Source organism: Gobius niger (genome assembly GCF_951799975.1).
Source record: "Gobius niger genome assembly, chromosome: 7".
Lineage (NCBI taxonomy): Eukaryota > Metazoa > Chordata > Actinopteri > Gobiiformes > Gobiidae > Gobius > Gobius niger.
The window spans coordinates 16,971,770-16,998,837 of record NC_136858.1 but is presented as its reverse complement, the minus strand read 5'-3'; the positions used below and the strand labels follow the sequence as shown (position 1 = coordinate 16,998,837).

The following is a 27,068-nucleotide window of genomic DNA, read 5'->3' as shown; positions in this document are numbered from 1 at the left end:
TAAGCAGAATATGCACATCCAGGCAGGATATCCAGAGCCTTGCAAAATTGCAGTCGCAATTCATATAAAGCTGTAGGTGTTTACTTAACAGCGTGCCCCAGCATCTGCCACAAGCGCAGCTACTGATTAAGATCCAGAGTGACAGTTATTAATGAAAGCATTTAAAAAGGAAATCACTGATGACCTTTCTACCACAAAAGCCTCAGCCTCCTTTTGTTTATTTATGGTGTCAAAGAGCCCAGAACTCAGGACCCCAAGCACGGCTGGTTCTCAACTGAACAAATTATGGAAGGACCATTCATCACAAGAGTTAAAAGATGAACACAATTACCGGTAACTTCTAAGAAAGAGACACAAGTGATTTTTGCTTTTGAATGTCTGGTAGTGATGCAAAATTCATAATTAAATATAAGATAGGATAACTGTATACTGCTGAATCCTGACAGAATTAATTCAAGCATTTTAATTTGCTCTTTAATAATGTGTTCAAATATAAAAAGTATACATTACACAAAGTAAACGGTAAAATGCTTTTGCGTACACACAATTGAGAAACATATTAAACTAAATGATATGAGTGCCTCCAAACAGCACTCATATTTCGTGAATATTGTAACGTCAAAGTACTCTCTTGAAGACAAGCGCTGCCACACTGCTGCCGGTCTGCCCTCCAAATGTGAAAGTGGGTGTTGGCAACTCTTGCACAAACTCAAATCCTGTGGGGGGGTGAGAGCAGAAGAAAGTGTACAAATGAAGAAAAGAAAAAAAAAAGGACTTCTTAAATATTCATACCTAGAAACACTGACAATTGTGCTGAGTAGGCCTAGATAATGGTTCAGACAGTGTGGGGAGTCTAGCCAGCCATTCCCCATCTGCTGTGTGTCCAGAGGCCCAGCAAAGAAAGACAGGCTGTCAGTGTCGCTAGGCCCCCTGCAGGCTCTACACAGCGAGTGCACTGACCCCGCTGAGCTATGGAGAGCTGCCTGAACTGTTGTCGCTTGCAGCCTAACAACCTGCCAGGTAGCTGTCTTATTTGTGTCACTCCGTCTGTGTTTGACTACCAGCAAACACTGGAGCGCCGACTTTTAAGACGCTGGGAGCCAGAAAGTCAGTCTCAGAGGAATGTAAATCCAAGAATGGCAGATTATTGCCAGGAAGTTATTTGAATAATCCTTGGTTGGAACTGTGGCATTAATTAAAAGCTAATGAATAGTTTTACACAACATCTAAACTGGCTTACAATATAATAAAGACTCTGACCATGAACACCCAACCCCAGTTATACTATCGCAAATCCATGCAGTGTAAACGGCCATTAAAATGGGAGGGGAGTGTGATCAGAACAACTCTACAAAATAGCTTAAAAAATGTCAGCTCAGCTTAATATCAACCCTGTAATGTAGTTGTGCAAACAATATTACAGTTTGAGAATCCCTAAATTATTAACAACCGCAAATATTGCACACTATTACCATGATTGACAAACCCATTGAACCAGTTTCTCTTACCTTCTTTAAATCGTTCCAGCAGCTGCTCTTTGGTCCAGTTACAAGAGGTAATCACAAACACTCCCTGATCCTTTAGAACACTTTGCAGAGATTTCACATACAGACTTTTGCTCTCTTTGGCATTGTCTGGGTTTAGGCTTATTGCGTCAAACGTGCCTTTGTCAATGCACACATCAAAGCCCTTAAGCTCGCCGTGACAGTTTAAGAAATCCACCTCCTGAAGCAAACGAGAGCAGAGAAAAAGAGGGATAAGCCACAAAAATAACACTGCACTCACTACTAGAGTATAAATACATAAAGTAAACATCGATACAGTTTTAAATACCAATCCTATGCCACAAGCAAATAAGGCCGTTCATTATGGCAAGACAGAATCTCACTATGAAAAGTGAAGTCATTGACCTCATAATTGTATATGTATTAATAGAGAAAAATATGTGGTAAATGGTCTCAACTTATATAGCGCTTTTCTACTTTCATTAGGCCCAAAGCGCTTTACAGCAATGAACCACTAACCCATTCACACTCTCATTTATACACCAATGTACGCAGACACTGGAGGTAAGGTGGTTGAGGTGTCTTGCCCAAGGACACAACGGCAGTGTGGACGTTCAGGTGCTGGGATTCGAACCCCCCCGCTCTACCAACCGGCCCATACAATCATGAACATCTCTGAAAATCGGTGTAAATCCATTTTCATCCGGATAGAATTGATCCAGATAGATTGAAAATGTGTTTCTTTGCAGCATAACCCTCAGGTTAATCCTCAGGTCTTTAGATGCCAACATCCCACTTCCTCTTTTTGCACCAACTACCCCCCCTGACCAAAAAATGTCAATATTGACCTCTATGGCACACTTTCTACTGAAAAGGGGCATACACTGGCGAAAGTGTTCGAAGCATAGCACACGCACAGTACTATGCAGTGACGCGACACACACAAGGGGGGAATACTCACTCATCACATGCCTTAAAAGCTTAGTATATCCGACTTTTTCCTCACAATAACACATGTTTTATCCAATGAAATCCATTGGGTTTTCGTTTTTTTGTGCTTTTGACAAACTTCCTCAGCTTTTAAGATTTTCACTCTGTTCTACAGCACCTTACCATGTAATTAATGCTGTACATAAATCATAAATCTTTCAGGTTGTAGAAGGAAATGCTGTATGTTGCCGACAATACTCTCAAAAAGTATTGATCTACCGAAATTGCTCTGCTCTGTTTTTCTATAAAGCAGATATGGGGCAGGGAACAAGAGAAAACAAAAATAGGGCCTCGATTTTCCTAGCCATATCTATGAATGCAAATTGCACAAATTTAATTCATTTCCAAAATATAAACATACCTTAAGAGTTACATTAGTCAAGCCTTCAGCAAGAAGAACACTTCGTGCCAGTTCTACAGATGTTCCAGAATAATCGATCCCTGTCAGGTTTGTGAATCCATGCTTAGCCTGGGAGACAGAAGACAGTAAATATAATTGTGTAAGCTCTCAGCTGTACAGAAGTTGTCCAATGTCCATCCTAGATTACGGTTGTTGAGTCATCGTCTGTACTCTGTATTTAAGGTGTCGAACGTTTTTCCCTCTCATCCAAAAGGCTTCGTCAGCCACACTAAGGCTTTCAGCTCACAGGCGGATTAGATAAGAGACCACAGTGTAGAGTACAGACGATGACTCAAGAACCTTCATCTAGGAGTAAATAAAATTGCATGATCTACATTTAGTGGAACCATAGACAGTAAACATCTCTGTGCTGAACTAAACAGTTACCAGCTCAACTAGGAAAGCACCATTTCCTGTGCCTATGTCAAGAATAGATGCATTCTCTGAGATTTTTGCTTTTTCCATCCATTTAAGCACACGGGTCATGCTTTCTTCACCAAACCTTCAAAAGAGACAAACACCGATTATAGTTATTTTTTATACTGAATATCTACATCTAAAATCTGAGCCATAAAAAGGCACTGTTTATAGTTATACCATATTTCACCAACATCTCCAATGTCCTTAAAGGTCTCCAGTTCCCTTTCGTAAGTATCATCCCAACTGCAAAATAGTCAATGTTAGAAGAAGAAGAAGAAGAAGAAGAAGAAGAAGAAGAAGAAGAAGAAGAAGAAGAAGAAGAAGAAGAAGAAGAAGAAGAAGAAGAAGAAGAAGAAGAAGTTATTGTTTTTAGTTCAACAAAAACAGACTCTCGATAATGTCTTTGTGGAGATTAAAATTTGTTTGTGGCTGTATGATGCTAGCTGTCAAAGTCTACTACTACTACTAACTACTACTACGTGGTTACTTACGCATGCTCGTGACTGGTGTCTGTTATGGTCAGTGCACACAACTAGCTTTTCCACAGCTTCACTAAACACTTACTACTCTTTCGTCCCGAGTTTCGAGGATGGCAACTCTTCTTCTGAACATCTGTCATCCTCTGAATCCGACGTATTTGCAGATCCATGTGCACTCTCTGCGGCGTCCTCCATGATGGAAATGAAACGATGACTACAAGTCCCACAATGCCATTCTTCAGTAGCGTGCTTGCAACCGCAGGGGGCGTTGGGATTGTTAGGGATGTTTCCATCATGGCGGCATCCATTTCAGGTTATACTTTTAGTTCTGTGTGTTATCACAGCGCCAACAGCAACTCCGATCATGTGAGTATGAAGAATCGTGTCGACAGGCGCTCGTATAGTGGTGGCTGTCGTGTGTGACTCCGTGGCGTGAGTGGTGTGGCTCGGACGCCATTAATTTAGTGATGTTTTCCTCTGTCATCATCCTGTTGCTGACTGAGCTAGCCAGGCGCCGTCTATGTAGTGGAAGCTTACGTTTCATTAGGTTATATTCCTACCATCACAAGATATAGTTAGAGATTCCTTTCCTGTCGTGCATTAGCAGTACCTAATACAAGTAATGCAGAGCCACAGCACTAATTCTCCAAACATGTACCCCCCAATACAGGCTTTATGAATAAGAAATACTGTTTGTAAACTTAAGGTTTCAGGTTATAACCAGTGCGCTGTCATTTTGCTAATTCTGTTAGCCGGGCTGTAATGTCAAGCGACTTCCGTATGGCTGTGTTTTTATCAGAAGTGATCATGTCCGCAGTCTGTGCATTTGTCTTTCACTGGTGTTACTGTGTAAACGGTGCAAATTAAAAGAATAACAGTTTAATTGTAAGAAACCAGGTGTATCACGTTACAGTATCCCTTTAGCAAGCTAGCTAGCTAGTGGAAGTTGTTGCTGCGGAATGTTAATGTGAAAATAATTTAAAGTCCTTCGGTGTTTCCTGTCCAATAGCTTCACTTTCAACAAAGTATTGATTCAATATTGTGTTTGTTGGCCTGCCATTAACTTCTCATTGCTGACTCGATGGGCCGAGGCAGGTGCACAGTTGTTTACAAGTTGCATTCCTCACATAGTTGGACAGAACAAGACGACCATTTGTAATTTCTTTAATCTTTACCAGCTGTTATTCTTTTATCTCAACTTTATTCTGCAGACAAACAAATTGGCTATTTTTTTTAAACTGGATTAATGAATATATTTCAAAAAGGTTATTTCCTCCCTCTTTCCCGTACAATATTTTGCTTTTTGCATTGCAGGCAGGGGGAGTAAAACACATAAACACCAACATTGCTATAATTATCCCTTCAAGTCAAAATAGTCAATGAATGAGCCATAATCCTAATTTTATTTTTAATTCATTCTTTAACACAGGAGGGCTTCCTTTTAGGTGAAGTAAGACAAGAAGAAACCATCAGCATCAGTGATGCTCAGATTGCCACTGCAGAAATAGTGCAAGTTGTAGGTAAGGCTTGAAACATACAAAACATTTACGATTAAATATTTCTAGCTTAATTCACTTTTTTGTTTCATTGCAGAAATCCATAATCATGACCCTTGTACACAATTGTTTAGGTAAGTTGATTCAACATTTGCCACTTTCTGTATCTTTAAATGCAGTATAGCTCATTAGTGAGTGTTATTCTAAAGAACCACAATTTGACAATTGGACAGTAGGTGGCCTCATCTCATTTGGGATCACTCTGTACAAGCACTACATACTATAAATGTTAAATGTAAAGTGATGTTATTTTGTATATTTTAGCTTTTATGATTATGCTGGAAAAGTTAATGAAGAAAGTCTTAACAACATACTTAAAGATCGACGAAAAGTAGGTCTATCATGGTTCTATAATGATAATGACAATATATTAACAATTCAGTTAATTGTTTTTACTCCTTGTATCTACAGAGTATTATTGGCTGGTACCGGTTTCGGAGGAACACTCAGCAACAAATGTCCTTCAGGGAGCAAGTCATTCACAAACAGTTGACCCAGTTGCTTGGTGTCCCCGACTTAATCTTCCTACTGTTTAGCTTCATCTCGACTGCCAATAGTTCTACACATGCACTGGAGTATGTGCTGTTTAGGCCTAACAAAAGGTAACTTGGTATTAAAACAAAATCTGTAATATTTTGTATCAACAATAAAAAATGGCCAGTGTCTTGGCTCAGGTCAACAATAACTGTTTGGAATCAGCCGTCTGCCATTTTTAAAGTTTAAGGAGTTAAAAGTGTGATGGAAAATAAAACATGTATTTTTTTCCCCCCAGTAGGTACAACCAGAGGATCACTCTTTCTCTTCCAAACCTTGGCAACACGAGCCAACAGGAATACAAAGTGTCCTCAGTGCCCAACACCTCAGTCAACTATACAAAGGTCATCAAAGAGCATGGGTTAGTGGAACAAACTGCAAAACTGCAAACGGCATAATTTATAGCCAAGCAAACAAGCAGATAATATATATGGCATCTGACAGCTGGTGTTCTTTGTTGAGCAAAAGCAAGAAAAAGCTAAATGGGCTTGAAGTGGCATAAGATATACTGGAAGTTTCTCTGGTATTGAGATATTCCCTCCCCCACGCAAAGTTCCTGTACAGTTGACATTGTCCCACAACATCAAAAGCTAATGTATTACAAAGTCCATTCAGATATGCATTTGTCAAAACCAATACCCAGACAATAAAACGGACATTCCTGCTTTGTAAAAAAAAAAAAGTTTCCAATCGCTATTTTTCTGTTCTCATTTCAGAGCGGAGTTCTTTGACAAAGACGGCGTGATGAAGGATATCCGAACCATCTATCAAGTCTACAGTGCCCTGCAAGATAAAGTGCAGGTAAAGAGAGGATGGCAATGTGCTGACTGTTGACAAATAAGGAGCATCAGAAGGACATGAAATAGTGTGTTTTACCTGTGTTTTACGGATGTATTTCAGGCGGTGTGTGCCGAGGTGGAGCAAAGTGAACGAGCTAAAGAGAAACTCCAAGAAGATGTGAACAAACTCAAACAACAAATTGATCTCAGGAAACGGAAGACGGCAGAAGAAGAGAGAAGTATGATTATTTTAACTAATAAATTTGTATTAATCTATTTATTAATTTAATAGAATAAATACTATAAGAGAAAGTTAGAAAGTCTCAAAACGTACTTTCTAATTTTTTCTTATGATTAAATTTTGATTTTTCACATTAAAGCATTTACCGCTAACAGAAGCACAGACCAGCTTGACTGTGATGAGCAGTTTGGTGTCGAGAGTGGGGTAGATAAAGAAAACAGGATGCAAAATGGTTTACTTTAATCTAAAGGACTTAAGAGGGTAAATGTACAAAAAAACATTTTGAGAAAAAAAAAAAAAAGAGTACACAACCAAGCTAACCTCAAAATAAGCTTGACTAGAGTTTAACATAAACAAACTTGGTCGTCTTTAAAACCAAAACATGAAATTAAACAAAACTAATAGTAATGCTAGTGACAAAAAGGAAGCAAAATGGCTTTAAAAAGGTGGTTGAATCAGGTTAAATGATTGGTGCAGTGACAGGTGTAGAGGTGGCCCTCCAATCGGGATCCACGAGCCAATCAAGAGGCTCAGGACTTAAGTACAGACCACCAATCAGTGACAAGGACTTTTTATCCTGAAATGAACGGGCTGTGTATCATTCAGGAATAACACAATCTCTTTTGTCGGCTAGGACTTCGAGAGGCCCAGAATGCGGACTCTCATTCCACTTCGGAAGACAACTCGGACCCTCCTGAAGTGGCCCTTCTGTCCAGGATAGGCTTCAACAGCCCCTCGGCTCCTCAAAGGCCCAGTACCTCACCAAACCCCCCTTACGCAGACCTTCTTTCCCAGGACGACTCTCTGCTGTCCTCTTCATCCTCTCCCACCAGTGCTGCTCTACTGCCGCGGCCACAGGCTGTGGGCTCTCCGGGACACCCCACACCTGCCCCACTCGGGGTTGACTTGCCTCTGGGTCTTGGTCTTGGTTCTAATTCTGTCCCCGCCTCAAACTCCCCTTACCTCGGGAATGGAGATGGGTCCAGCTCTGATTCTTTGGACAGACACGCCGCTGGTCAAGAGGACGACGATGATGACGAAGACGATGAGGAAGACGAGGAGGATGAGGACAGTAGTGAATATGAGAACCTAGTGAGCGACGCGTCTCTACAAATGATGGCTCATGGGCGCCCGGCCGCTCTAGGCCCAGACGGTGACGCTCGTGGTTCACAGGCTACATAGGAACATGACTATAATCTGCGAGGGACAATTTCTGACACGCGGTGCACCTTGAGAGCGACTAGAATGAGCGATGAAAGACTAGAAATAAGAAGTGCCAGTCCTGACTGTGAACGGCATGCGCAGATGGTCGTCCGCTGTGTGTTCTCTCTTGTCTTAGTCTCCATTTTAAGGGGAAATCAGCTGGTGTAACTCGCTGGTGTTTTACGTTTTAATTTGGACTGGTGGTGGTCAGGGTATTAACACGGATGTGACTGGTTGTGGAAATAGACCACGCCTCACTTGTTTGTAATCAGAAGAAAGGTCCTACAGTTACTCCCATGATTATGATTCATTTTTGCTTGTTGATGCACTCATCCCAGCCACAATCTCTTGCACTTTTTTGCCTCTTTTGTAACAAATCATTAAAAAAAAAAACTGCAAAGGGAAAGTATTTTGCGGCCTTGTAACAATTTTGTCAATGATACAGAGAGGGGGTGAACTTTAGTTTCTTTGATTTGTGAATCATTTCTGAAACAATCTTAACATTTGCTTTCTTTCACCTTGATTTCATTTAGCTCTAAAGCAACCATCTCATCACCTGAGTAAAATGAGGACTAGAATGACAAATTAACTCTGCCACTTCTGTATTGGGTGCTTTATAAATATACACTTCTATTTTGACAAATTAATAGTTTATCACTTTGATCGACAAGAATGTCAACGTCGTGTTCTTTTTAGATAACACTGAAAATGTATGCGCCTTGCTGCACTTAACATGATCTCAAAAAATCATTTCAACGCTGTAACCAATGCTGTCATGTGCCACAAGTAGTTCTCCTTTGTCTGTTTTGTGTGTTATGTGAGGTTCACAGGGCAAACACAATGTACTGTAGCTTTACTCACCAGATGCTTCAAGTTCCCTTTTTGCTGCTGCAACTCAGAGAGCTAAGTCTGCATCTGTCTGTCATTCTTCTTATAAAAACTGGCTGCTACTTCCACCTTTTGCTAGTCGTCTCTTAAAACTACTCCTCATATATACTTGCACTCTATCTCTCTCCCTCTCTCTCTCTCTCTCGCTCTCTCTAGTCTTACTGACTTTAGGCTGCATTTCTGTGGAGACATGGGGTTAATATGAGTCATTGATATTTGTGACCGAAATATTGAGCTTTATCGTTTTAATTATGGATGTGGTCAGCAAACAGGTAGGTCCAGTAATTACTCGAGAAGGCCAAGGTGTCCATAACATGACAATAACATTTTCAGTTGCCCCCATCTATTTTCTTTCACCTTCGTTACAGTGCCTTCCTTTTTTCTTTTTCTTTTTAACTTCTCTGAACCCCAGCAGGGATTTATGAAGATTTCAGAGTCACGAGAACTTCATGCTTTTTCTTAGGCTGTGACACATCGAATTCTAGCTGAAACAGCTGCTTCCTCATTACTGTTTCCCTTTAGTCTTCACAGTGAACACCTCCACAACTTTTTGTCTGGTATAAAAGCATTGGGTGTTGGGATAAAATGCCTTTGTTGTGTGAGCCATCTTAAAACGAAAAACAGCATCATTTTGGTCATAAGGTGAATTTGAGGAATGAGAAGCTTTTTGTATACATTTTTGGTAGGTCATATCTGCCTTAGGTTTGTTTTACTTGCCCTGTTGGGACGCTCCACCAAATAGAATCAAATGTAAACCTTAATTGATATTTTCTTTCAAGTACATCCATGGAGGTTTGGACATATTATGATTAAGGAATATGCTGTGCAGGAGACAAGGTCATGGGTATTTCAGCAACACTTGACTGTATACGCTTGCCCCCTTCAGTGTTGTGGTAATAGAACATCAGCTCCTTATACTGGTCCAATGTTTTTTTTTAATCAATAATACCCTCAGATTCCTCGATTGACTTGTTGGTCTTTTATATCAGTAGACTCTTTAATGCTGATAGAGTTACAGAATCCCTTGTATTACTACTGTTCGGGGATAAAGAGGCGTTTGAAAGTTACTTCTCATGCTGCAACTATAGCCTATAAGATCTTGGTTTATTCTGGATTTGTGCACCTGACAAAAAATAAACCAAGAACTGTGGAAGAGCACAGATGATATGGTTATAAAATTGAAGATTAATAAATGAAACGTGATTTTCCTGCGTGTGTCTTTATTATCTCCGAGACCAGGTGGTGGGCTATTACAATCCTTTTTCGCATGAGCTACTTGTTTATATGCACAAACCTACTACTACTACTAGTACTACTACTGCTACTATCAGTCAGATTTACCTCTATTGTAAACATGACGGCATACCCCCATTACCAAATCCAGCATCAAACTCCAATAATGGAACAAGGAAAAAAAAACAATGTCACAGACTGATAATTGAAAATAAAGCGTAGCTTGCTGTCATGCAGACTGCAGACTGCCTGCTGCAGTATTTTTACGATGACATCATTCTTTCATCCCTATCCCTTTGAGGCAATACCACGTGGTCATTTGCAACAGATGTAACCGAGCCCGATTGGACAGTTGCTGGTAAATACATCTTTGACCAGTGACTTACAGATCGTGGAGGGGGGAAAAAATGAAGTACGCCTAAAAACAGTGTCGCCGTAGATACAGAGGCTGCCGCTTGTTTTGCTTTGAGCCTTTTAATAATCGGAATGAGAGACGCGGGAGCTGATTGGCCGGTGCAAAGGAATACACCGAATGGCCCAATGAGATTGGCTGGCAGACTCAGGTGGTAAATCCTGCCCCTGCCTCACTGTAACACGGCCCAGGGCTCTCACTGCTCGCTGCTATGTGCTATGTGCTCGCCTGGCTCCGTGTGTGTATTATTTTTTAGCCCTGCCTGGCCTACCTCGGCGGTTTCCCTTCCCGTGAGCCGCCATTAAACTCTCTCCGCTCGGCGTGCAGAGGACGGGGAACTCACCAAAATGCTATAAAGCGTCAACGCGCACGGTCGAGGGACGGGACTTTGGGGGTTTGTCGCTCCGTGGAAATGTATGGACCTTGAAATGCCCAGCGACAAGTAAATATGCGGCTCTGGTCGACCCAGTGAGTGGGCTTCGTCTCCGCAGGGGGAGGCTGCGAGTGTTTTGGTGGCAAACGGGGGAGCGTGAACACGGACAGGCAAAGGTAAGCTCCGACTACCGAGGCTCGCTGACCTCGTTGAGTTTTTTTTTTTTTTTTTTTTTGTCGTCCAAGGCCCTTCTCCAAAAACACAGAGGCGGAGAGAGGCATAACATAATCCCGTAATGTTAGCGAGCAGCCTGCTAGCTCAACTGAGGACTTCTGCCCAACCAAACGTTAGCTTGGTACTTTTCAGGATAAAGCTGTCATTTTTCACGTGTTGGGAATAGTATGAAGACAAAATAGTATTATATTTGAGACATTTTTACACTCAATGTTTATTATTCAACTATGGGCTCGAGGGCTAACTCATATTTCTAACTTGTTTGATATTAACAACAGCTCTATGAAAAATAACCGTATTGTGATATTATTGTTAAAGAGAGACAGGGGACGTTTAAAAGATGCAAATATGTTTTATTATTGACAGTAGCTGTGAACTATATTGATGTCATGTAAATAAAAGTGTGAAAGGATTTAGTTCTGCTGAGCATTCTCAACAAACTAAAATAAAATAATATATATATATATACCACAAGCTGTGCAGTCCTGTTGTTCAGTGCGGAGGGCAGCACCTCTCAATATTGTGTGGAATCTCACTCCGTGTTGGTAAACCTGGAGGCGTGCTGCAAACACTACACACAGTCTCTTCCACAGTATATCCAGATACTACAACTTTGTGTATACAGTACTACGAGACGAGGCTGTGGCATTGTACAGTACATAGCTGCAGCTGATTTCAATCGTTTAGCAATAGTTAAGAGGCTTTGGTGGAAGTCGACTGGAGTGCATCAGTGGGTGAGTGAGGCGGTCATGCGCCTCCCCACTGGGTGTCTGCTTTCATCTGTCCTTGTCTCCTGTTACCAACTCAGTGTAGGACACATGCACTCAGCGCAGTGTCTCAACTTCTTACTGTATGTGTTTAAAGCCACGGTCAGGTTGAGAAGAATGCCAGGGCTTGTTTTGTTTTTTTCCTCCCTTCAAGTGACAGCTCCACTGCTGCGACCTCCTGAATGTTATCCTGTCTACTATAGAACTCTAAAATAAGTTTGTATGTTTGCGTGTCTTCAGTAAATACACCACAGGCCAAAATGGAATAAATGTACACAAACCTATAGTTTCAATATATTGAATATTTGTATAGATTTTTATTTTATTTGTTTACATAATATATTCCACCCCCAAATTTGACTAGTCTGATCCCGGCAAGTAAAAAGAATGAAATCCCAGCCCTGTTGAGCCTTTGACTTAGGTGGAACATTTGTGAAACTTTGTTGATCTTTGTTCGGTTCAGGTTCATTATTATTATATCATTGTGTTTTTATGCAGACTTTTGCATAACATACATGGCTTCCTTCTGTGGTTAAGCTGGCCTTATGTTCCTGTGCCCTCTGTTTGACAGTGCGCTGCTTGCTGTGTGCCCTCCTTGAGAGTGGATCTGCCGAGCTGCCCTGTGACGGCGCGGAGCCTCCCACAGCGGCAGAGTGACGATGAGCGAGCTGGCTGCCAAGTGGGCCTGTGAATACTGCACATACGAGAACTGGCCGTCCGCCATCAAGTGCACCATGTGCCGCGCTCAGAGGCCCAGTGGGGGGGCCATCATCACTGAGGAGCCCTTCAAGAGCAGCCCTGCTCTGGATGCTAGTCTGCACCAGTGGGACTCGGCAGAGCTCAGCAACAGCCCGACCCAGGGAGGGTCCAGCCTGCTCATATGCCCCGACTCCAGTGCCAGGCCCCGTGTTCGCATCGCTGACGTCCCCGAGACCAGCAGCAAGTGGTCCTGTCACATGTGCACCTATCTGAACTGGCCACGCGCCATCCGCTGCACACAGTGTCTGTGTCAGAGGCAACAGGCGCAGCATCAACAGCCACAACACTCCAGCCACCAAGGACTGCACAGCCAACAGCCACACAGCCCCACAGAGTCCCCTCAGACCTCTGGCTCAGGGTGCCGCTCCTCGCCCCCTGCGCCCACCACAGACCCCTGTGAGGAGTACAACGACCGCAACAGGCTCAACACGCACGCACAGCGTTGGTCCTGCGCCGCATGCACGTATGAGAACTGGCCAAAGGCCCGGAAGTGTGTGGTGTGTGACCACCCCAGGCCCAACAGCCTGCTGGCCGAGCCCATCCAACTGGCCTCTGAGCCCGAGAGCCAGCCGCCATCCTCCATTCTGAACGAGGACAGGGACAAGCGGCGGGGCATGAGCGGGCACACGGGTGGGCCAGGGCTGGGGGGAGTGGGGGGAGGTCTGGGGGGATGTAGCAGCAGCCAAAGGAGGTCACCCCCCATGTCCAAACGAGAAGCGGACGTCAACATGGACTTCCAGAGAATCGAACTGGCATCTGGGGCTGGCATTGGCAGCAAAGAAGAACTCCAAGTGGATTTCAAAAAACTGAAGCAGATAAAGAACCGGATGAGAAGGACTGATTGGCTCTTCCTCAATGCTTGTGTGGGTAAGTTTGAGAAAGGATACCTGCACTCTTCTTACCTCTAGTTAAGCATGTTTCTATGTATTTGTATTGTAAAGTATGACAATACAATACAACTAGATTGCTAAAGCTTATTTGATTTGATCATTTTTTCTTAGTGTTAGTGGGTGGCATGCACTTCTGCAATAAATGGCAAAGTACTAGTATTGGATTGTGTTTAAAAAGTCCTTCTACAATGGTCACTATTGGTCTGTACGTGTAAGCACACATCAGCCTGTCAGACATAATCCAGTTTGGTTTGTGTTTCGGTGGAAACAGTCTGCATCAGAAAGTGCTCTTTGAAAGCATCCTGGAGAACATGGCACTGCTGCCATCGCCGAACAGTGAAATGTGTTATTTTGTGAGACAGCAGTGATGAACCCTAAATAGAAAACTGAATAAAACATCCATGCTGCTGTAGTCGTATGTGTTGAACTTTGCACATCACATCAGTGCAAAACATTTAAAAACCTTCATTAATCTTTGAGGCTAAAAGCAGACATTAAAATAGCACGCCATAGTAGTTTGAATTGATCTCTTTGTACCATGCACAGTGCACACTAAATGTACTAGTGTTTCCAAAGCCTCAGTCTTCTGTTAGTTAGTGTAAAATGTCCCCACTCGAGCTGCAAGGGCCCAACCACCCACACTGTGGAGTGGTGCAGGCCGTGTGGGAGGAAGGATAAATATTATAAGAACAACCAGCCAGTGCTTCTTCTGTTCTTCTCACTTCTTCTCATCACTTTGTCCCAGTTACTTACTGTATGTATCGTGTATTGAGTGATTGTAACCGTAGGGTCGCGTGTGTAAACTCCACGGCCAAGGGATTGCCTTCAATACATAACAGTTTTTATGTGATTAGGCCCCAGGATGCTTTGCATTGAAAAGGTACAGTATTGTACCTACTGTGCACACAACAACCTCAAATGATTGTCACATTATAATGGATGGACTCCTCAATAAATAGATTCTGTACAAATGTAACATTGCAAACACCAGTTATATGAAATCTCTGCAGTACATTTTTCTCCAACACAAAGTGTTTGAATGCGAACGTAGCAGTCGCACTGCACTGCCTTATTATCCCGGCCCCTGTTTGCTCTTCTCATTCCTCTGGGACACGATAGAGTCCAAAGGTGACAGGAGACTGCTGATAGTTGGCTCTGTGTCACTGAAGCTTTGCCTTTTTGCAACACATTTTTATCAACCGTTTGGCCCTCGAGGCCCGGTACCCATCTGGACGCCATTGTTTTGACGTGAGTGGGTGCAATCCTTTGTAACACTATAAAGGATTGGCTGCTTGGTCTGATCTGAACCTTCCCTTTTTAAAAGTGCATTATGCAACTTTTTGTATTTATATGAATGTGTATTCGACCTATCAGTGACCCAGCGGCTCTATGGGTGGTTAACATGGCGCCTTTACTTTCCATCACAGTGGCCCCTAGGGTGGTCCAGGACCAATTGTTTTATAGGGTTTCTGGTAGGTTTTCAATGCTGATGAATCCATGTCCATGGTTACGTATACATTCCTACCAGAAACCCTAAAAAACCTGAAATAAAACTGATCTTGGAGCGTCCTTGGGGCCATCGGGATGAAAAGTAAAGGTGTCAAGCTAAGCACTTATACAGCCCCCGGGTCACTGACAGGTCAAATACGTATTAATATGAACGTTTTTTTCCACATTATAAGTTGCATAATGCACCTTCAAAGTGCATATGACACAATAGACTTTTTTTTGCTAAAACATAGTTTGCATTGAACATTTTGCTAAAATGTCTTCCCTGGTTTCTTTATTTTGATCATTTTTGTGATGTTTATAGTTTCACTTCCTTTATTAGATACTGACAGGAAGTGACATAGTTAGAGGCAAACTATTTTAAACTGTTACCGTGACAACCGTGTTATGTTGAAGGGAAATGCGGGAGTCAAACTGCTATGGAACTTTACCTCTATCATGGCAAAGAGATAGATCACTAGGTATCACTAAATAAAATCACTTCCTGTCATTAGCTTAAAAATCCAATAAAAATAACTTTACTTCCCAACATTTCTGCAGTAAAATTGCTTCACTGAAATTAAACTATAATTATTACTTACAACAGATGTTATCCATCTAAATAAGTCATATTTTCAAAAGCATTCAAACCTGTCATACACTTTAAGGGGAGACCCTGATTTTGGGCCAGTTTGCTCACTGAACGTAAACTTTTACCTGGAAAAACACAAATGGTAAATGGACTCAACTTATTTAAAATGATTATAGTGGATGTTCTTTTTCTGCTGGACTCAGGTTGACCCAGTGTAGAGAAGTTTTAGTACATTGTGGTGATGAACAGATAACCTTTCTGGAAATGGCCTGAGATTGCATTTTGCACGTCACTGTAAAATGTCACTAGATAAGCAAGAGGCGAAAATAAGCACGCGGAGTCGTGGACAGTGTTTGTAGGTCGCGCTTTGCAGATAATTGTGTATAAATCAAATCGATCGCAATTGTCCGCTAGTCTCTTTTTAATTGACAGTAACAGCGCCTGGTTTGGACAGAGGGTCAGATACTATTATCCAATTGAAACGGTTGAAAGTTGAGTTCATTTAATATCCCAGTGTTTGACTCTTTGGTTCTCCGGCTGTGTGCGCTGATCTCCAGTCGTGTTTGTAAAGTGGGCCCTGCCTGGATAAGTCATTTCCCCGCTCGACACGCTGTGCTAAAAATACCCCCGTATACACACACCGGGCCAGATAATGTCATTGTTATTGTCGGGGAGGTGAAAAGCGCTGACCTTTGCCCTGGGGATGACGTTATCAGCGCAGCCTTGCCCTATATGTTACCGTTGCACAATGTTGGTGATCTGCAGAGTCTTTGCACGCTCGTGAACAGCCAGATCAGCTCCTGAACGCATCGCCGTACGACTTCAAAGTGTACGATGTCAAACGGAAACGGCAGCGTGGTCTTCAGGAGGAAACGCACGCCAGAATACAAGGATGTGCCGTTTCCAAACAAACCTGTGCGGATTGTGCCTGAGGTGAATACGAACTAGAGCTGCATTGGATCAGAAAATCCCCCTCAGTCAACAGCGCCGTTTCTGTCGGGATGATTATTAAATGTGTGGCTACTCTGAATTATTTATCCGCTGAGTGCGCACTTCTCTGATAACTTTGTCAAAAACAATACTTTTGGTTGAAACGACGTGCTGTAACAATATTATCCTCTGGCTTTGGGACTAGACTTTTTGGAGGGCGCAGCGATCTAACTTCAGGTTGAGGATAGAGATTTGACTGATTAAGCGCTCAAGTCCTTGGCACGAGTGACCTTGTGCTTTTAAAAACATTCTCAAATCGGTTGGGTTCACTCGACATTACAACATTATAAACGGCCTATTATTTCAAATTGAGTTGTTGGGCAGCTAAGGATGCTATTGGGGGCAAAGGTGGGAGTTGGAAGAGCGGGTCGTTTCGTGATCGGAAGGTCGTGTGTTCAAATCCCAGCTCCGGCACCTGTCGTTCACCCTACTTGCCTCCAGTGGCTGCGTACATTGGTGTATGAATCAGAGTGTGAATGGGTGACTGGTTCCTTACTGTAAAGCGCTTTGGGCCTGGTAAAGGTAGAAAAGCTCCAAGTTGAGTCCATTTACTATTAGTCATTAAAAAATCAAAATACTTAATTTCTGACTTGGTTTATGGTTAAGTAAACATACCAACTTTGCTCTGCCCGATCGCGTCAGATCTCGGAAGCTAAGCAAGGCAAGGCCTGGTTGGTACTTGAATTGGAGACCATTTGGGAACACCAGGAAGCCTGGGTGAATGCAGTGGTGTCGGAGGGGCCAATGGTGCGGATTAGCTGCCTCGCTTCCGTCAGTCTACCCCTGGGACAGCTGTGGCCACATACATAACTAGCCATCATCGAGTATGGTGTGAATGAATAAGGCACGTAATTGTAAAGCGATATATATGAGGCTAATGCATTATTATTATTATTGTTATTATTATTAGTATCTCTGTAATTTCGCTGGGCCTATCCACGTGAACCTCTCAGCACACATGAAAAGGTCAGCTTGTCTCATAAGTGGTGACCGTATTAAAAATGAAGTGCTTTATGTCGGTCAGATGAAAGGCCTTTCCGCCACGAGATGAATGTGGCAGGTTTGCAAATCCAACCACTTCCAAATAATGATCAGGGAAAACATTTGTTGATTTTCTGCTTGGAGAGCACGGGCCGATATGAATCTATGGGCAATGTTTATTCGTGATTCGATCCAGAAAATGTCCACGTTCACCTTGTGCCTTCAAGTTTACTACCATCACTTTGCAACACTGGACTAAGAAAGAAGCTAATCTTAGCACTGAAGGGGACTCTTTGTTGAACATGCAGGGGTTCCTGGAGTAAGTGGGGAGAAGAAGAACCGTACCTCAAATTGAAGATGATATTATCCTGGCTAATACTAACTAATATTTTAACCAGATGTCACTGTGAACTTTTGAGCTCCTATGACAAGCCTCATTTTAGCCAGTATTCCTTTATGCATGTCTACTCAATGCCTCTCCTCCCATCTTTGTTTATCTCGGAACTCGTTTACAGGTGTTGGCCTGTTTGCACACTTGCGCCTTGAGCGTAAGCACAGTAGTGGCTGCAGGGCTCGCTCACACCCACTCTAATGGACTGTTTTGTGGAGAGCGCTTGTGATCTCCTGCCATTGGATTCTTACTCTCTCTCTCTATCTCTCTGTCTCTCTCTGTGAGGCCTTCCACCCACTCTATTTCTCTCTCACTCATCTCCATAGACACACACACACACACTCACACACCGCAGCATTGTGTTTGGTCTTTATTGACATGGACAAAAGAGCACCAGTGTTTTTATGCTGCCAAATGCGCAAGAGCGTACTACAGGGACCGTTGATGAGCTTTATTAAATTGATAGATCTTGCTGATTTTCTGTAGCAATTTCTTTTTAGGTCTAGTTTTTTTCAACCTCTGTGTGAGTTAAAAACCTGTCAGGAGTAGCAGTTACCATGTAGATAAGGCAGATTTCTAATGCTGCAGCACTGGATGTTCCCTGCACAAGGCTGCACTCTGGATAAGTCACTTTGTATCTATTCCCAAACTCCAACTCATAATATTAAGAACACCGGTGCTTAACTAAAGCTCTTGTTGGATTTGAGGTAATTACCCCAAGCTGAAAGTGAAGAAATGTCTCAAGCATTAATAGGTTGGTGGATTTCACATATAAAACCACAGGAAGACCTCGTGTATTTGAGCCATAGCGCCCTGACTGTAACTGTAGCTGTAACTGTAACTAACTTCGGTCTTTGGTCTTGGCCGCAGGTGTGGTGGAGGGCGACCTGGCAGCTGTGGAGGCCTACAAGTCATCGGGAGGAGACATCGCCCGGCAGCTAACGGCAGACGAGGTTCGCCTTTTGAATCGGCCGTCCGCTTTTGACGATGGCTTCACGCTGGTTCACTTAGCCATCCGCTTCCAGAGGCAGGACATGCTGGCCGTGCTGCTCACAGAGGTCTGTACACTCCAGGCTGCACGCTCATAGAGACGCACAGTGACTCTTTATCTTGAGAAAGTTGCTCGAGACGCGAGCTTTGCCTGAGCGGTGCTTGAAGACGGCTAATTTGACGGCTAAAAATATCTCCCTTGATCCCTGCCCTCGCTTTGTGCCTCCATTTTTCTGTATTGGTGCATTTGTGATTAGATATTCTCAGTATTGGTTTTAATAACTGTGTAGAATATGGCACAGGCTGCAGCAGCGCTCTCCCTGTCAGAGCGTGATCCCAGATTATCTGCACGCACCTCTCTCTCTCTTTCTCCCACAGCGTCACTGTCCTACTTTCTCCTGAGGGCGCATAGAGGAGACAGAGGCACACCACGGCAGCAAGCGCCCAAAAAATCATATTCTGGACATTAGCGCCCCCCTAACTCAGACCTTATGTCTATTTATCCACTTAAGGGCATTGCCCGTCTTTGCATAATAATTCCACATATTTCAAATCTCGCCATCTATTTCCAGTCCCTTTGCCTGCGTATTTCTTCTTGACACGCTTGCCTTAACGTGCGTCCTCTTCTTGCAGGTGTCCCAACAGGCAGCTAAGTGTATCCCGGCCATGGTCTGCCCGGAGCTGACGGAGCAGATTCGCCGCGAAGTGGCCGCCTCCCTGCACCAGCGTAAAGGCGACTTCACCTGCTACTTCCTCACCGACCTGGTCACCTTCACCCTCCCCGCAGGTGCGTCACAACTTTTCACAAAAAAAGAACCACCATCATAAAGGAAAGGAAAGTGTAAGCGCGTTGGTTTCAGGGAAAGTGAGGATTGCTAAATGAGCGGCGTGTGTGTCAAGTGGGGGATTTTCCTTCCGCTGCGATAATGATGCATTTCTCACAACGTCTACACACCACCATGTACAAATGGAGAGTGTACTGGTCAGAGTGTAGTTTTCTTTCTGCTGCAGTCGAGCTCTTCTCTTTGGCCCGCCGAGCGTATGACAGAGCGCTTGTTTTGTTTACTGGCGCTGTATGAAATTGCCTGTTGTTCTTGGGCCGCGGGGACATAATGCTACATTTGTCTGCGCGCGACTGCCAGGAGACGAAGGCAACCTCTGGCTCCCTCTCTCTCTCTCTCTCTCTCTCCGCGCTGTCCCTCGCACGCTGTCCAGGACAAAAGCAGATTAATTATTTTCCACACTTTCTCCTCACATTCTGCGGGAATATAATTGTTGCGCGGCGCTCGTGGCTAAAGCTGCGGATTTGTGTTATGTGGAGTATTCGGGGACAATGCGGCCCTTGGCGTCCGGCCACTATAGAGAGGCATTCTGTTCAGTTCCACAAAGTCAATGCATTCATTTATTTTAGCCGAAGAATGAGCTACTGTCGACAAGAGCTCTGGGCCTGCACAGAGAGCCAGCGGCCATTGTGAGGAAAACAAAAACACGAGCTTCAGCTACAACACAATGTTTCAACTTCTTTTTGCCACTTGATAATCAAAGTTTATAAGGCAGGTATGTTTTTTTTTTTCTTCTTCCAGACATTGAAGATTTACCTCCAGCAGTTCAGGAGAAACTGTTTGACGAGGTGTTAGACCGAGATGTCCAAAAAGGTAAGCGTTCACAAAGCCCTCACATTTATTCCTAGTTTTCATGTGACATAATTGGAGGGCAGCACTGATAACTGACTTTGAGAAATATCCCCGCTCCGAGTAGTTTCAACAATGAATAGATCTGATGGATCATGTCTCTAATGCAAAGGCTTCTGACTGTAAGAGTAAACCTCCCTGTTCCTCTACCCTAATGGGAATAGTGCCCGTAGCTGGCAGCGTTGTGTTACTTGTTTTCAGAGCCAACACGGTTGCACTCTCAGACTTGTCACCCTGCCAGACTGAGTCGTCTTTATCTCCTGCATGACTTTGCCTCGGCCCTAATCAGCCTAATTGACTTCTACGATGCATTAGATCTGTGCACAGTGATGGGAGCGCACTTCCACATGTCGTCCTCCTGCCACATTAACACATCAATACTACACGGCGTTTAGTGCCACCTCCAAAGTCTTTAACCACGCTCATGAGCAAAATGACTGTTAGTGTAGACCAAATGCTTTCAGTAAGGATTGGTGTGTAACAGTATCATCCCGATAACACCTGTGTTAGAGCAATCCTATATGCTTCCCTTTTACGCGTTCACTAAAAAGCTAAATCCATCAAATAAACATGTTTGAAGTGTGAACCCCAGCCATCTCTAAGAAGTGCTGCCTGTGTTTATTGACCATGTTTTCACATTGTTACACACAGGCTGATGTTCAAGTGGCGTAGTGTTTGCTGTAACAAGTTTGGCCTTGTTTTGTTGTGCTCAGAACTGGAGGAGGAGGCGCCCATCATAAACTGGTCCCTGGAGCTGGGCACTCGGTTGGATAGTCGCCTGTACGCCCTGTGGAACCGCACGGCTGGAGACTGTCTGCTGGACTCTGTGCTCCAGGCCACGTGGGGCATCTACGACAAGGACTCTGTCCTGAGGAAGACGCTGCATGACAGTCTGCACGACTGCTCCCACTGGTGAGGCCCACATGAAACCAGCCACAGGACATGCAGCAGTTTGATGTCTGGGCTTAATGAAGCGTCAAATCAAAAAGTGCATGTTGAAGCGGTCGCCTCATAGTCGCCATATTTTTCAATTGGGAAACTCCTGGGAATGACAGTACGTCAGCCTGGCTCCGCCTGACTCATGTCTCTTTGTTTGAAATTGCGGGTTCCTCGATGAGAAAATGACTATTTAGACGTAATGAGACGTAATTGCCATCCAGCTTAAACCACAAGAGAGACTGTGGAGCAGGCCGACTGTAATCCCACAGCTGTGAGCGCACAATGAGCTGTAAATGTGTTTTGTGCAGGTTTTACTCGCGCTGGAAGGAGTGGGAGTCGTGGTACTCCCAGAGCTTCGGCCTGCACTTCTCCCTCAGAGAGGAGCAGTGGCAGGAGGACTGGGCCTTCATCCTGTCTCTGGCCAGTCAGGTGGGGCCACATCTATATCATATTTATATGTTCACACACACATGTACTGTCACTATCTCTATTACACTAGAACTACGATGTAACACAAACCAAAGGGCTAATTTGGCAAAGACATCAGATATTTTAATCTGCATTAGCAACACATTTGATTAAGGTTAAAGAAAAAACTGATGCAACGTTTTGCAAGAGGATCCAGCTCGTGTTTGCTCCAGCTGGAGAGCAACATTTTTGCTTAGTCCACAAATGAATACCATGTTGTGGGATCATTAAAAAGGTTATCAGGCAAAATGGGAAACAAACAAGAAAAAAAGCTACTTTCTCTCATCCTACCATCTGTGCAGTGAATATGAATTGTCAGCTGCAAAAAGTCACAAGATAAACGCATTTTTAGACTCCACGTCAAACCCAGAAAGTGCCATCCCGTTCACACCTGGTATTTCTTGATGACTGGAAGGAAAAAGCTTTAAAGCACAGAAGTGGCTTTTATAGAATCCCACGCAATTATCGAATGTCAAAAATATTCAGCTTAAAAAGGACAAACAAACTTAAAGTGCAAATGTTAACGGCACGCTAAGCTCCCAATGTGGTCGTGTCGTGACGTAAGACTTTAAAGGCTTAAAGCTTTCACCAGTGTTTCCTTAATGTGTCCTGCCCTTCCTAAGTGCATCCTGTCTGTCATCAGCACTTCTCCTGCGCCACATGTGACCTCACTCACACAACAAGGGTTAGGATGGTTGTTATTGTACGCTATCATGGAGGGTGTGAAAGGTGCAACCACTGACATTCTGTTTTTGATTCCACTGTTTTGTTTTTTGTCTTGCAGCCGGGGTCTAGTTTGGAGCAGACCCACATTTTCGTTCTTGCACATATACTTCGTCGGCCCATAATTGTCTACGGAGTGAAGTATTACAAAAGTTTCCGTGGTGAAACACTGGGGTACACCCGTTTTCAAGGTAAGTTTGCATTCAGAGCTAATTGACGCAGAGCTCAGATATCTGTTAGGAGCGCTTGCAGAGCTTGCTGTTGGTGCCAAGAAAAACTCCTTTCTTTGTAAAAAAAAAAAAAATGACCACAGTCTACATGCGTCTGCATTTCTGACATTGCTGGCATAACTGCAGCCCGGAAGTGTCTCTAATTGGTATTTGCGGCATGTATTGGCCTAATGTGGTCATTCCAGAGAGATTTTAGTCTCCAAAAGTCTATGTGCAGTGTGTGCTATACAGTGGGCTCAGAAACTCCTTTTGTTTATTGTTTTTCTTGAAAGGTGAGTATTTGCCAATAGAAAAGAAATGTATAGCCTTTAATAACAGTCTATTGAATATGACGGACGTGGTTATAAACTATGTGAGTCATAAGTCTAGGCACTGGGAGAACACTCAGTAAAAACATTGTGGTTTTATTTGAGCGATGGTGCAGGCTCTGCGGGGCAGGGTTGTGTGACGGATGAGCCGCGCGGATACTGTTGCCAAGGGCTGGATGCAAAGCGTACACCCAGGGCTCATGTAAATGCGGAGTTGACCAGGTGACGGGGGTCACACACACAATGGTTACTGGGACAGCAGAGCAGACACTGGCCTCGTATTACTCCACTTTTATCTGCAAACAGCGTCGACTATTGTCCACTCAGGAAATGAGATACACAAGTGCTCTCCCGCTGTCTTTAATCTCAGTCTGCTGTTGGCCCGCCGTTTACCTGCGGAGTGTCAGTGAGTGGAATCTATGGACAAGAGTAGCATTTTTACTAAAAACATCAGCTCGTAAATATGTTTTCACCTTAGCTTACACAAGTTGATGCGTAGCTGTCTGGTCTCTTTACATGTGCCCTCAGTCATGTAAACCGAGCACAGAGGGTGTTAGCATATAGCCTCTCCTCCTGTCCTCTATGGGGCCAAACCGGGGTGATGTTTGAAGCAACCAAGCTCTTCCACGTGAGCCTTTGACCTTGTGACACCAAATTTAACATGTCAACATGATTTTCTAAGCGGATAAAAAGGGGAACTATATTGTAAAGTGTAATAACACCAGGAGCACTTCGACGTCAGAGCAGTTAAGTCGAAGTGCGAAGATATTACTACGCCCTTTTTATCCGCTTAGAAAATCGACAATTTGTTGTAGCTATACATGGATCATGTAAAGGCTCATGTAACTGTATTTAAATAGGGAAAACGTGGAAGAGCCTGGTCGCTTCTAACTTCACTTCAGTTTGGGTCCATAGAGGAGAAGCTATATGCTAACGCCATCTGTGCTTTGTTTACGTGAATGAGGGCACACGTAAAGACCAGACAGGTATGCACCAACTCGTCTAAGCTAAGGTAAGAACATATCTCAGTATTTAAAAATGAAGGCCTATTCCTTTAAGTCAAATGAAATGACAGCTGCTGATTTTTGTCTTTAAAATGAGTTCTCTCTGAAGAACCAACTAAACAGGAATAGCCCTATGCCTCTAGTAAAGCACCCCCTGCTGTCATAGTTCAACACTGTTTAGAAGCATCGTACACAGGATAATATTCAAAGCATTTGGAGAAAAAAAAATCTTGCCCCAACCTCAAGTGTGTAGAATTTCAATTTACAAAAAATTGACAGTAAATAGAAGAACATACAAACTTATTGTATTAAGTGAGTGTGATGTTGACATTCGTATTGATGTTGTAGGATGTCTCACAACGATACATCTGAGTGTGTTAGTTCCTTTTTTTTCACATCATGACCTCCTTAAAGTAAATGTACAGTTGTATATTGTTCTGACCAGAGCCTGCTGTTGCAGGTGTGTACTTGCCCCTTTTATGGGAGCAGAGTTTCTGCTGGAAGAGCCCCATCGCTCTGGGATACACTCGCGGCCACTTCTCAGCTCTGGTCGCCATGGAGAATGACGGCTTTGACAATCGAGGCGCGGGCGCCAACCTCAACACAGACGATGATGTAACTGTCACATTCCTGCCGCTGGTGGACAGTGAGAGGAAGCTGCTGCACATCCACTTCCTCTCTGCGCAGGAAGTAAGTACCATTCTCGGGCGGACATCTTTCTTTGATACACTTGACTTATATTAAGTTACTGTAACTAATGAAGCTTGTTTTTAATTCTCAAGACTAATTAAGTAAATCCATGTCCGCTTAGGCTGAGGCGTAGCATCACTCTGATTGATTCTCACCGTCTGTTAGTCCCGCCTTAATTCAACTGGATCAGGACCACACTAGAATACAATGAACCTGTCCTAAGCATGTGTATGGCTAACACCTGCAAAGTAACATCCAAATGATGTCACAAACAAACATCTACATCTGATTGGCGCACCCACAACTTCCTGGTTCGCTTGTTTAACTGTTGGTATATTAATTGGTTATTGGCATTTTGTATCTAATTCTGCCATTACATTTGCACCATGTGACGATGTAATTTGTCAGTCTCCTGTTTGTGCAAGTCGAGAACATCGTTTCATCAGACAGTGTTTATTAAAACTGTTCCATTTCACAGAACAGCTCTATTCTGAAATGGTAATTTCCTGCAAGTGTGGGTAATCATCATCTGTAATGGCGGCTGTTTTAGAGTGTACAATGTGATGATGATGTTGTCACGCTCAGACGGGGCAGAGACCAGTGTTTTCATGTTGATTATTTGTTATTTTCAGTAGATAGATGTGCATTTAATAAATAATCAACATGAATTGCTTGAACAACCGGGAGGTGCAGGAGGTGTTGTGAGAGCTAGAAAGGAGTAAACCATTTGTTCCCATTTGAGTGATTCCTGTTGTGTTGCTGTGCAGATGGGTAATGAAGAGCAACAGGAGAAGCTGCTGCGCGAGTGGCTGGACTGCTGCGTGACCGAAGGGGGCGTCCTCGTGGCGCTGCAGAAGAGCTCGCGGCGCCGGAACCACCCGCTGGTCACTCAGATGGTGGAGAAGTGGCTGGACGGCTACAGGCAGATCCGGCCCTGCGCCTCCCTGTCGGACGGAGAGGAGGAAGAGGACGACGACGACGAGGAGTGACGGAAGCAGCGGAGGGAGGGAGATGAAGAAGACACTACAAAAAAAAAAAAAACTCTCAAAACAAACCCTCCCTGACGTTTCTTTTAGTTTCAGTTTCGGTTCGGTTCACCTTCTCCCGACACGGGCAAACTGTGAAAGCCTCGCGCCACGACAGAGGACTTTTATTTTTTTTATTTTATTTTTGCGAAAACACTTTACCGCAAGACTGACCAGAAGAAACTACAGAACGAGTTTACAGATGACCTGCAAATGTTACGGGACTAAGGAAAATCTCTATCTATAGATGTTAATGCATGTGGTTGTTTAAACAAAAACAAAAAAAAGAAACTATAAGGAATTATTCTACCAGCATCGATTCAAGTCTTTACAGCTGAACACGGGGCACTGACGAAAGCACACTTCCAAAATTTTGATGTTTGTAATAAGTTGTTTCTTCTTTTGAAACGGGCAGGGACAAAGCCAATATCACTACGTGCGGCTCAGGACGCCCACTAGAGAAAACAGATGTATAAATAATAATAATAGACTTTAATCCTTATTACTAAGCACTGCACATTTATTAAGACATTTCTATATAAATATTGTTGCTTGAATTTAAGGTCATATATGAAGCTCTTGGGAAAGGGAGGTTGTTCCCTTTACAAGCTAACTCTCACCAAGATTTAGCACACAACCATTCTGATCGAACTGTGTGTGGTTCTCACCTTTCATCCACATATATTTATTGTTTGAGCAAGAAAAAGTTTGGACTTTTCCTGTATATTTTTTCCCTTCCTTTTGTGGTTTAGAGTTCCGTTTTTTTTTCTCTCTCTCTCTCTCTCAGATCTCAATGAAGACATTAAAGTTGCACAGAAACACTGTTGCTGTGAGGAACGCGACCATCAGTGAGAAGTTTACTTTCGTTGTTGCAGTACCTCAAAAGTGGATTGCC

At 43.4% G+C, this 27,068-nt stretch overlaps 3 protein-coding genes across 3 annotated transcripts; 2 read left to right on the top strand and 1 right to left on the bottom strand.

Moving 5' to 3' along the window:
• Positions 1–475: 475 nt before the first annotated feature.
• Positions 476–3,991, bottom strand: eef1akmt2 (EEF1A lysine methyltransferase 2). The gene is made up of 6 exons (XM_079560247.1): positions 3,880–3,991; positions 3,493–3,558; positions 3,283–3,397; positions 2,857–2,964; positions 1,509–1,725; positions 476–716 (listed from the first exon to the last, which is right to left on the bottom strand). Exons 1-6 carry the CDS (start codon positions 3,987–3,989, stop codon positions 619–621), a joined length of 714 nt encoding a protein of 237 aa, XP_079416373.1. The 5' UTR covers positions 3,990–3,991; the 3' UTR covers positions 476–618.
• Positions 3,992–4,069: 78 nt separating this feature from the next.
• abraxas2 (abraxas 2, BRISC complex subunit) lies at positions 4,070–9,121 on the top strand. The gene is made up of 9 exons (XM_079560142.1): positions 4,070–4,160; positions 5,224–5,314; positions 5,388–5,424; positions 5,615–5,681; positions 5,762–5,952; positions 6,123–6,245; positions 6,601–6,685; positions 6,785–6,902; positions 7,539–9,121. Exons 1-9 carry the CDS (start codon positions 4,089–4,091, stop codon positions 8,084–8,086), a joined length of 1,332 nt encoding a protein of 443 aa, XP_079416268.1. The 5' UTR covers positions 4,070–4,088; the 3' UTR covers positions 8,087–9,121.
• A 1,548-nt stretch (positions 9,122–10,669) lies between these two features.
• Positions 10,670–27,068, top strand: zranb1b (zinc finger, RAN-binding domain containing 1b). Its single transcript, XM_079559601.1, has 10 exons — positions 10,670–11,189; positions 12,586–13,640; positions 18,976–19,163; positions 19,729–19,882; positions 20,679–20,750; positions 21,500–21,698; positions 22,034–22,154; positions 22,978–23,107; positions 24,919–25,148; positions 25,916–27,068. The coding sequence occupies exons 2-10, from the start codon at positions 12,674–12,676 to the stop codon at positions 26,135–26,137; spliced, it is 2,283 nt and encodes a 760-aa protein (XP_079415727.1). The 5' UTR covers positions 10,670–11,189; positions 12,586–12,673; the 3' UTR covers positions 26,138–27,068.

Bases quoted from the DNA above. Each gene is read 5' to 3' on its own strand.
- eef1akmt2 (XM_079560247.1), bottom strand. From the start codon at position 3,989: ATGGAGGACGCCGCAGAGAGTGCACATGGATCTGCAAATACGTCGGAT. The intron at 3,559-3,879 runs GTAAGTGTTTAG...ACTATTTTGCAG, and splicing joins AAACTCGGGACGAAAGAGTA to TTGGGATGATACTTACGAAA. The intron at 2,965-3,282 runs GTAACTGTTTAG...TCTGTCTCCCAG, and splicing joins GTGCTTTCCTAGTTGAGCTG to GCTAAGCATGGATTCACAAA.
- abraxas2 (XM_079560142.1), top strand. From the start codon at position 4,089: ATGGCGGCATCCATTTCAGGTTATACTTTTAGTTCTGTGTGTTATCAC. The intron at 5,425-5,614 runs GTAAGTTGATTC...TGTATATTTTAG, and splicing joins CCTTGTACACAATTGTTTAG to CTTTTATGATTATGCTGGAA. The intron at 5,682-5,761 runs GTAGGTCTATCA...TTGTATCTACAG, and splicing joins TACTTAAAGATCGACGAAAA to AGTATTATTGGCTGGTACCG.
- zranb1b (XM_079559601.1), top strand. From the start codon at position 12,674: ATGAGCGAGCTGGCTGCCAAGTGGGCCTGTGAATACTGCACATACGAG. The intron at 13,641-18,975 runs GTAAGTTTGAGA...TCTTGGCCGCAG, and splicing joins CTTCCTCAATGCTTGTGTGG to GTGTGGTGGAGGGCGACCTG. The intron at 23,108-24,918 runs GTAAGTTTGCAT...CTGCTGTTGCAG, and splicing joins GGGGTACACCCGTTTTCAAG to GTGTGTACTTGCCCCTTTTA.